This window comes from Leptopilina heterotoma, unplaced genomic scaffold (assembly GCF_015476425.1).
Source record: "Leptopilina heterotoma isolate Lh14 unplaced genomic scaffold, ASM1547642v1 Lhet_16, whole genome shotgun sequence".
In the NCBI taxonomy this organism is placed as follows: domain Eukaryota; kingdom Metazoa; phylum Arthropoda; class Insecta; order Hymenoptera; family Figitidae; genus Leptopilina; species Leptopilina heterotoma.
The window spans coordinates 307,022-317,834 of record NW_025110874.1 but is presented as its reverse complement, the minus strand read 5'-3'; the positions used below and the strand labels follow the sequence as shown (position 1 = coordinate 317,834).

Genomic DNA, 10,813 nt, shown 5'->3' with positions numbered 1-10,813 from the left:
TCAAAAATTAATGTACATATTAAAAAAAAGAAACATCCTCGTCGAAGCGAGTACGATTAGATACTAATTCGCAGTACAAGTAAAGAATGGACAAATGTAAATCGATGAAGATGGGGTGAATGACACATCTTTAAACAGAAGGCAAGACAAGATAATCTTTAAGGTAAATCGGAAGAGATAAAGATTCATAAGCATTTCTTTTTATTTAGGAATTGAATATTTTTTAAAAATAGGCAAAAGATAGAAAATTCTAGCCCTAAGTACAGTTTATGAAAAAAATAACAATTAATTGTTTAAACAATTTCATAAATTGTTCTACTTTTTTGTACATCAAAAACACTCAAGAATTATTTTTATAGGGTTTTTGATAAAAAAAAAGAAAAAAAAATTTTCTTTACTTGTACTGCGAATTAGTATCTAATCGTACTCGCTTCGACGAGGATGTTTCTTTTTTTTAATATGTACATTAATTTTTTTTTTAATTAATGAAGCTAAGAACATATTGTTTACGATTTTGGATTTTGTAATACTTATTGTTATTAAAAAAAATATATTTAAAATCAAAAATTCAAAAATCGGACTCGAAAGATCGGTAAAGAATTTAATTATGAAGATATGAAAAAAATAATAATCATTTTGATAAAACATTGTGACCTGTAGAGTGATTTAAAACGAAAATGTACACTTTTTTGCAAATGTGCGGCACCAGATCGCTTGCGCTGCGCCAGACATGCCGCGCAGAACAATTTTTTTTGTTCTCGTAAAGTTTATGTTGGCCCATTACGAAACTTACAGGAGTTGTTCTTAATTCCATAACTTAGTCATAATTTTTTTTTGAAAATGTAGTGTCAGTTTTTTTAAAAACTGAATTCAGTATATTTTACTAAAAAGAAAGGTGGTATAGTATGTTATACTAAACATTCAGTTGTCACCACTATTAGCGAAGTATATTTCTTTACTAAACGTGTTCCGTCAAATTAACTGCAACTTTTCTCTTCGTGTATAATTTTTTATTTCTAAATTTTACCAATAAATCCTTTTAATGGGGTGTTGTCTTTTAATTTTTTGTTAAGAAAATTAATGAGAGGGGAAAATCCTTAAGGAAATACAATTTGCGTAAATGACTCCAACGGTGATTCAATGCAATTCGGGTAAGTGAGAATGCAGTCACCTCCAGACTTTCCTAATCGTTCAGCTTCATGATATAGTTTGTTGACGCTCCATTTATTCGAATAACCAGTCCTCGGTAAGTCTTCGGAAGGCCTGCATAATTTAAACTGAATAGATTATCCATGTTCATAATTAATGATCTTTAAAAAAAAATTTATTTTTTAGGTAAATTATTATCAAAAACTCGTATGGTTAATTTTTACATATAAGAGAAAAAGCGGCTAAAACGAGGCACATAATTTTATTTTAATTTGTTTTTGAACGTTTTTACGTATATTTTAATTTTTATCATCTATTAATTGCATATTGGCCTAGCTTATTTTTTAATTTGACTTATGTATGTATAACGTTATTTATGGAATTCGTTATTTGATTTTATTACTTTTCTTATCCATTTCAGCGTTTGTAAATTTGTATTATCCATTTGTTCAATTGTATTCATTTCTTTGATCTTATTAGTAAGTTTGTGACATAAATGGCGCCCAAACAGGGACCTGAATAAGTGCCAAATATTTTGTGTGATTGAAAATGGTTAATTTTGTTTTGTGTATTTATTTTATGAAACAAATTCTGGGGAGCGAAACGCGTTCTCGTAAGGTAATTTTATTGGAAGGTTTAAAATTTGATCGTCGTAAAAATACGTGCAAAATGACGTGCCCTCAGGGTGAACCTTTCAATAACGCTGGAAATTCAGGAAATAATGCCATTGTTATTAATGAATTGCGGGTAGAAATAGATCGATTGTACACGCCTGGTTCGAATCGCAGCCGAATAATTTGTTTAATTTTGCGTATTTTAAATTAAAATTCTTGTCGAAGATCTTCTTGATTCCGATTCGTGTTAAATTACGGGCGGAATGGTTGGCGCGTCGCTTCGATAATTCAACTGATAACTTGCAAACATATTTCCTGAATCAAATTAAAGAAGCACAATTTTCTACTTCAAAATACGAGTCCTACGAATTGCATTTTATGATAATTCAACAGTTCCTTTACCCGATACCAGTTGGCCCCTTCCGCGGTTCTCTTCATTCGTGAATAACATTAAATACTCTACTTCATTGAATCAGTTAGCAATTTCGAAAAGCGCGATTCGTTTGTCAAACTTAAAAACATTTTAAAAATAATTTTCTTTTTCAAATAAAATATTTCTTCCGCACAAAAATCGATTTTCTTTTCCAAAAACAATATTTTTTGTTATCTCGAAAGAAACTCTAAACAATGATTTTAAAAAATTGTGTAAAACTAACGGAAAACAATAAATTAATACTCAAGATAGGGCTCTGTAAGAAAGTCATATTTTTTCTCACTGTATACCTAATTATGATGAAATTAGTAAATATAATTTACTTTATCCTACACGCAAACAAAATTCATTAATTAAAGTTTACTTTGAAAAAGTACCATAAAATAGGAAAAAATACAACTTACGTAAGAAGCAAATGAATAATGTCCTCAACAATGTCCTGACTACTTCTTGCTAAGGGGGTCTCGGCAAGCTCACAAATTGTTCTTAAAAGGCATTCTCTTCCTTTTTGCCAACCAGTGCTGTAACAAATAATGAAAAAAAAATTTATTCTCTTTTTCTCTTCTAAGACTATTAAGAAAAGCGTGTACAATTTGGATAACAGAACCACTGTCAATCAGACTTTACTAGCTTATTGCGTGATAGGGTTCCCACTCGCATTTTATAAAAAGCCAACTCAAAAGAATAATAATAAATTTTAACATTTTAAATAACGGCATGTTTTAAAATGACAAGTTGCAAGAAGGTTCTTAGGATTTAACTGATGCTGCGTTGCAGCTGTAAGAAATAGTAAAAGTAGATAACTCAACGCAAAACATTACCACGCCTCTACTGGAAAGAATTTCAATTACACGAGCGTTGCGAAAATACGTGAACAAGGACAAACAAAGTTCTTTTTGAACTAAACTGTTATGCACAGTATTTTCGTAACTACGTACCGTAAATGATCATTTTACGTTCGATTGCGAAGGGAAAAATAAGTTAAGTTATCGATTTCTATGGAAATATATTATTTTTCATACAATTTTAGACGACACGTTGTTTTACGCTTGGCGGAAAATTTTTATTTTATAACTTTGAAGTGGTTTGGTCAGGGCGTTCTGTTTTACTGACCAATAAGTTCTGGCTGCCACCAAGAGAAGGCGCTAAGGGTGAATTCAAACTCACTTGGTGGGAAATTACAATTTTATTTTACCGACCTTCTGATTTGCAGCTGTCATTAAAGGATGGCGCCACTAGTAAACTCGAACCTGTGTGGTAGGAAATTAAAATTTTTATTTCCTAATTTAATGTCGTTTGGTGTGGGGTATTTTTAAATTTCTCACTTAAATTACAAGCAAATTATAATATTTATAGTATTTTTAATTGTTAATAAATAAATTTTTAAATTAATTTTGACTTATTCTAATGATTAAAATAAATATTAATACTGTGTTATGAAAATGAAAATGTGTGAATAAAGATGACAACCACGGCGACTTATTTGAAGCGGAAAACATAAAAACTTTACGGTTATGATGCAATTGGGACTTTAAATGTTAATAATGTTAACACAGGATGGTGCTAAATGGAACTTTAACCCACCTGCAGCCCCTCATTTTGGAGGTAAATGGGAAGCGGGGGTTAAGTCTGTTAAACATCACCTTCGTAGGATTGTGTTCGACAAAACCCTTACCTATGAGGAAATGCCAACCGTCATTGCACAGATCGAGTCTGTCCTCAATTCTAGACCACTTTGTCCCATTAAAGACGACCCTGACGTCATATCAGCCTTAACCCCTTGTCATTTCTTGATAGGCCAACCACTCACACTCATTCCTCAGCCAAACATTGAAAATGTGAACATCAATCGACTCTCCCGCTGGAAACAAATCTGCTAAATGACGCAGCAATTTTGGAGTAAATGGTCACGGGAATGTCTGCAACGATAACAGTCAATGTATAAGTGGAATCAGAGTACGGATAATATTAAAGTTGAAACCCTGGTTCTCGTTGTCGACGAACGATACCCTCCATCCAAGTGGCCTTTGGGAAGAGTCACGGATGTTCATCCCGGTAAAGATGGCCTTGTCAGAGTAGCTACGGTAAAGACCGGCACCACAATCGTTACTAGACCTATTGTTAAACTATGTCTCCTTCCTATTCCAATTGACACACTTTAAATTATACACATATCTGAATCTTCAGGTTGTTCCGTTAGTTGCTTAACGAAAGGCGGGCGGCAAATGTTTAAAAAGATCAGTCAAAAACCATTTATTTTTTCGGTATAATTCAAGTTTTATTTTCTGGTAAATAAAAAACAATTATCGCAGTTGTTTTTGTTCATGCAATTAAATTGATTTGGAATCTCGCTTCATTCTTGAAGGTTTTATTCCTTTTTTGTCCTACGCCACTGGCTTGCCCCTCCTTGCTTCTACTATTTAACATATTTTGCCTGAACACAAGACCCCACCTCTCGCCCCTTCCATCACTTTTCTCAATTCTCCCACATCGACGCGAACACGCTTCGAACGAGGCGCTCTCTTCTTGCAGATCTCTCAGAGGAACCACATCGTTTTGTTGGGGCTCGCCTTTTGACCATCAATTTCACCGATCTTCAGTGGAAACACGTGGCCTGAAGTTTTACTAGTGAGGACCACACGACCAGTCAACGAAACAAAGTGTGCTAATCGTCTTTTGTGAGTTTTATCCAGTTTGTTTTTCTACTTCTTTTTCTTCATTTTTCCTTTTTTTCTTAAATGTGTTCTCTTAAGGACACTGTCGACGGGTGATCGCCCACGTTATTTTCTGGGCCTTCTCCTCTTCTTCATTGCTTGCCTCCGTTGGTGGACCTCATCAAGTGAGCCCAGCTTCCTCGCAAGCAATCTACATTTTTTAAACGTTGTAGTTTCACAATTTTTTTCTTTTCTTTCTGTATTTCTTTCAATTTCCCCAATCACCTAACCTTTTCCTATTGTAAACCTTATCATAAAAATAAATCTAGTTGTTCTCTACTTGTCATGTTGTTCTCATTGACCATTACTGTGCGGTGACCTTCCCCCCTCCTCGTTTTTTTATTTATTCATTTTTTAAAGTTTTTATCCAATATGTTTTGAAATTTTTTTTATTATTTTTGGTTTTTAAAAAATGTTTTTTATGCTTCATTCAGTTTCAGAACATTCTAAGCTTTAATTTATTTTTTTTATCAAAAAATACCAAAAATTAGCAAAATATCACGAGTTAAAATTGAAAAACATTAAAACTCTTTGATTTTTAAAAATCCAGTTTTTTCTCATTATTTTGAAAAGGAAAAAAATATAACAATTTTTATAGAAGAAAAAGATGTAGAATTTTATTCTCTACAACAATAATTAAAATTTCATTTTAAAAAACTTTTAAAAATGGACCTATTGGACAAGCTATTCGTCAGAATCCACGCGTATACCCTTATAGCATCCAGCCCCTCAATTATATAAAAATGATATATTTATTAATGTAGGAATCAAATTATGTTAAATTTTTTGTGTTGAATTTTTTTAACATAAAAAATCTTACAGGGCCGTACACATAATACGTCACGCAGCTGGGGGGAGGGAGGGGGTCTGAGAATTGTGACTAAGTGTGACATGGGGGAAAGGGGATGAACTCATGTGTTACGTCACAATCTATTAAATTCAAAGATTATAAGAAATTATATGTGACAATGTCACTTTTTATAAATAAAACAAGTTTAAAATGCTTTAAACTATTTAATATCTATTATTTACCTTTTTAACATCTATTGTCATATTATTTATAAAATGATAAATAATATATTCTCTTAATTTGAATCAGTTAAAAATTATGGTTTTAACTGACAATCAGCAGTGACTGACTTTTTGCTTCTGAATCAGTTAAAAATAACTGAAAAATTATCCACAAAATACCGAAATTTTTCTAAATATGTATATTAAAGATTTGCTTGCATACTTCGAAAATTTTACTTCTAAAGTTTATTTTAAAATTGTGTAAAGATTTAAATTTTTCACTCCAATAAATGTATATCGTCAAATTTTCTTAAAAATAAAGCTTGAAACTTTCCTGAACATTTAAATTGCATTTTCGACTATACTTCCGTGAAAATTTTCCTGAAAATTTAAGGAGGAATGGTATACCTAATCGGGCCAAAAGTTTGTGACACTTAGGGGAATTTGTAATTTTGTTATTTAAGCTACATATAGCAGTTTTTCTTATTGAAATCATAAAAGTAGACATCAATGAATATTAAAAAGTATATATTAAATAAGGAAAAGATAATAAATTAATGAAATTAATTTTTTTTATAAAAGCAGAAAATAATTTTTGTTACTGTCTGTACGAATTTAAAACCTAAGAAAATAAAAGTTACTGAAATTTTCTAAAAATTATTTTCGGATTTATCGAGTATTCCATTGCAAACTTTGAAAAAATGCTATTATTACGTATATATGTGTCTTATTATGCTATAATATTAATGTTATTAATTATAAACATTGTCAAATAACAATTTGTAATGGGCGTTTAATCGTGACAACCTCGCAATGCAAATAGTTTGTTTTTTGATCGTTGGTAACAGTGTCAAGTGTTATGATTTGCATTTCTGTGGTTAAAAATAATGAAAATTTGTCATTTTTGGTACCTTTGGCGCCATCTCTTGGTTCTATGTACCACTAAACAGCTGTCACATGTGAGTTTTTATATGCAGTGTTGCCACGTTTTCTCTGTTTGTCTGTCATAAAATTAGTTTTCTTCCAGAAACTTATTAATTACTTTTAAACTAATTAGTGAATAAAAAAGAACCTTCGTGATTAATAAAGCTTAAATCTTGACCTTCAAGATACAATTTTTACAAAAAATTCTGAATGTTTTAAGTATTAAATTTTTAATGATAAACATGCAAATTCGTGCTTTCCCCATAAGAGGTAATGTTAAATTAAATAATTTTTAACTTGTAAACTATTTAGTGAAAAATTCTGAAATTTGGTGGGTAACTTTATTATATAAAAGCAAATCATTTCCCAAAATATCAAAAGATTCTGAATGTTTTGAATTTCTATACCATTCCTCCTTAAGTTAAATTTTCAGGAAAGTTTCGCGCTAAACATTTATTGAAGTGGGGGATATTTAAATCTTTACACAATTTTTACTAAACTTTGCATTTAAATATTTCGAAGCTTGCGAGTAAATCTTTAGTAAATTTTTAGAAAAGTTTCGGTGCTATGTAGGTAGTTAAACGTGACTAATTGAATCAATCAAAAACAATCGTATTGAAACATTAGTTATTTTTAACTAATTGTCAAAAAAAATATTACTATTTGAATTAGTGACTGACTTTTTGCTTCTAAATCAGGTGTTTTTAACTGATTTAATAATTTAGAGTGTAAGATATAATATATCTTATCCAATGTATAAAATTTACAGTGAAATTTACGTGTGTGACATGACGTAGGGGGAGGGGGGGTTCAAGATTTGTCCCGGATTACTGTCACCGTAACATTACCGGATCACTGTCACGGCATGGTCGCTGATCACTGTCACGGTGACTGTAACGGAACACTGTCACGGTTACAGTATTTAATGAATGTTTATCTTCCCTTGTGGAATATGAATGATTTTTTAAAAAAATATTTCCATAGCGATGGTGGCATAATGGATAGTGTACCTGCTTGCTATGCTAAGGGTCGGGGTTTCGATTCCTAACCATTGCACATTTTTTCAGATATTTTCATAATCTCGCGTGACGGTCCAGGAACACTATCACGGGATGGTTGCTGATCACTGTCACGGGGTCGGTCCTGGAACACTATGACGGACACGGTCCCGGATCACTATCACGGCAACTGTCACGGATCATCATCATCACCGGAACTGTCACGGATCATCATCACATGGACGGTCCCGGATCAGTTTCACGGGAACTGTCACAAATCATTATCACGAGGACGGTAGCGGATCATCATCACGAGAACTGTCACGGATCATCATCATGGGGACGGTACCGGATCACTATCACGGGAACTGTCACAGTGATTAACCCATCCAAAATGATAATCCCAAATCAATGTCACGCTGTAACGGTAAGAATCCCGTCCAAAAAGACGGTCCCGAATCAATGTTACGGAAACTGTCACGGAACATCATCACGGGGTCGATTTACGATAACGGTACCGGATCACTATCACGGGAACTGTCACAGTAATTATCCCGTCCAAAGTGACGGTCCCGAATCAATGTCACGGATCACTATCACGGGCATGGTCCCGGATTACTGTCACATCAACTGTCACGGATCACTATAACGGTGATAATCCTGTCTAAAAAGACGGTCCCGAATCAATGTTACGTGAACTGTCACGGTTCACTATCGCGGAATGGTCCCGGATCAGTTTCAAGGGAACTGTCACAGATCATCATCACGGAAACTGTCACGGATTATCATCACGGGGACAATCTTGGATCAATTTCACGGGAACTGTCAAGGATCACTATCACAGGAACTGTAATGGATCACTATCACGGGACTGTACCGAACCACTATCACGGGAACTGTCATGGATCAATGTCACGGCATGGTCCCGGATCACTATCACGGAAATTGTTACGAGGGCGGTCCCGGATCAGTATCACGATAACTGTCACGGATCATCATCACAGGGACATTATCGGATCACTATCCCTGGGACCGTCCCGACTTACTGTCAAGTTTAAAAAATTATTTTAAAGTATAGCATGTGACGTATCAAAACACTCGGAATGTAGTATATAAAACGAATCAAAATATTAAATTTTATCTTTGACACATGTCGTATGACAAATTTTTGTCAAATTCAATTTTTTTATAAAATTATGACATGTGACATATCAAATAAAGCGGAATATAGCATGTAAAACAAACAAAAATGTTAAATTTAAAAAATACTGCCATGCCAACAATTTTTTTTTTAAAAATTGGACAAATAAGCCAAATTCTCATTCAAATTGCATTAATAATTGCCATTCCAACAATTATGTTTTGAAAAATTGGAAAAATAAGCCAATTTTTGATAAAATCAAATATAGTTAAATACACTGACATTAGCTTGTAAATTTAATTTTTATAGTTTAACAATCAACGGGTTAATTAAGAAAGTGCTTTTGTTGACAATTGTTTGCTCTTTTCACTTTTAGGCAATTTTCTTCGTTTTTTGTAATTCGTGTTTGTTCACATTCAAGTGTGTGTCTATCTTATCTTGGCAGGTCTTGGCAACTAATATTCACACACGTTTTAAATGTGCGTATAACGAACATTTTTGTATATCAGACTTGGAAATACTTCGCAAAACTTTAAACTTATAAATCTTTATTGGAAAACTTTGCGATCTCAATTAATTATTTTATGTAATTTTAATGTCTTCAATTGTCCAAAACTTTTTATCATTAATTATAAACAAATACTTCTCTGAAAATACTTAGTTTTCTAAGATGAATCCATTTTAAGGTTTTAAAATTAGTCAATTGGCCATTTGAATACTGTGCACTAACAAAGAAAACTGCTTTTTTCGCAAAACGTGCAATTATCGTGCGCGATCTAAATGAACGAATCAGGAAGGCATTATATTAAAACTCTAACCCTTCTAATGATCTTAAATAACTCCAGTAGTACTACTACAACTATTTAAAAAATAAAAATTATGAAATTAAATTTTGATTTTTAGCCAACTTTTTAGATTTCTGGCCCACTGTGGGTCGCTGAAACCGAATATGACCATGAAATTTTTTTGCACTTGCTCATTTTCCCGCTACCACCCTCTTTACTTTCCTTTCATGAAAACAACTTGGAAATGTTCTTAACATTATTTTTTCTGGTGAAGTTCTGAAGTTTAAAAATAAAAAATTTTTTCTTCATACCTCGGTCGAAAGTACGTATTTCCCGCTGCGATTTCGCAGCAGAAAGTCAAACATTTGTGCTTTGGTTGATTTTCATACCCAACCTCTATTACAGCGGGAGTAAAAGAATTCTCTGTCGGTAAAAACACCACTGTCGGTAAATAAGAAAATTTTGAGTTCAATGACAATTTAACGAGTAATTGTTATCGCAATATAAAATGAGAAAAAAAATTATCAAGAAAACTTTTTATACTTTATAAATTTATTATCCACAAGCTCTGAATATTGAAATGAACGAAATCTTTTGCTGATATAATTATTTTCAAAAATTATTTTAATAAACATTAAAAACAAAAATAAAATAATTAATAATTTTGTAATTTCTTTTTTAATACGTGCCAAAATGTTATTATAAAATTGTAATAATTTGAAGAAATAATGAAAGTGTTTTCATTAGAATGTTTAGAATTTTAGAAACATAGAATTAATTTTGTACCACCAGAAAAATTCTTTTGAAAATATAATATTAATTTATCTTTCACATTTTTTTTCGTGCCTGCCCCCGACCAGAAGCACTCGCTTCGCTCGTGCATCAAATGTCGGGGCAGGCGAATATTGTTTGCAAGTGAGAGACAGAGAAAAAACCAGAGCTTCACGAGTGTCCGCTAGAGGCGTTGAAGCGAGGAGCAAAAGTAAATAAAGATGGCCGGCTGTCAAATGAAAGTCGATTGCAATTTTCTTAAAAAATAAATTA

General features: G+C 32.4%; 2 protein-coding genes across 5 annotated transcripts in view; one reads left to right on the top strand and one right to left on the bottom strand.

Moving 5' to 3' along the window:
* Positions 1–589: 589 nt before the first annotated feature.
* The window catches only part of LOC122498820, a 40,958-nt gene continuing 30,734 nt past the window's right edge, over positions 590–10,813 (bottom strand). For all 3 annotated transcript variants that reach the window (XM_043606758.1, XM_043606760.1, XM_043606761.1), the window contains 2 exons: positions 2,601–2,717; positions 590–1,263 (listed from right to left, as the gene is read on the bottom strand). In XM_043606758.1, the coding sequence (XP_043462693.1) occupies positions 1,098–1,263; positions 2,601–2,717 (283 nt within the window). In that variant the 3' untranslated portion in view covers positions 590–1,097. The remainder of the gene's footprint in view (positions 1,264–2,600; positions 2,718–10,813) is intronic.
* LOC122498826 lies at positions 1,223–10,343 on the top strand. Of its 2 annotated transcripts, none has more exons than XM_043606771.1 (2): positions 1,223–1,246; positions 7,913–10,343. In XM_043606771.1, the coding sequence occupies exon 2, from the start codon at positions 8,082–8,084 to the stop codon at positions 8,490–8,492; it is 411 nt and encodes a 136-aa protein (XP_043462706.1). In that variant the 5' UTR covers positions 1,223–1,246; positions 7,913–8,081; the 3' UTR covers positions 8,493–10,343. The 2 variants fall into 2 exon arrangements, 1 of the variants encoding a protein (XP_043462706.1); XR_006301262.1 differs by lacking the exon at positions 1,223–1,246 and adding an exon at positions 4,674–4,874.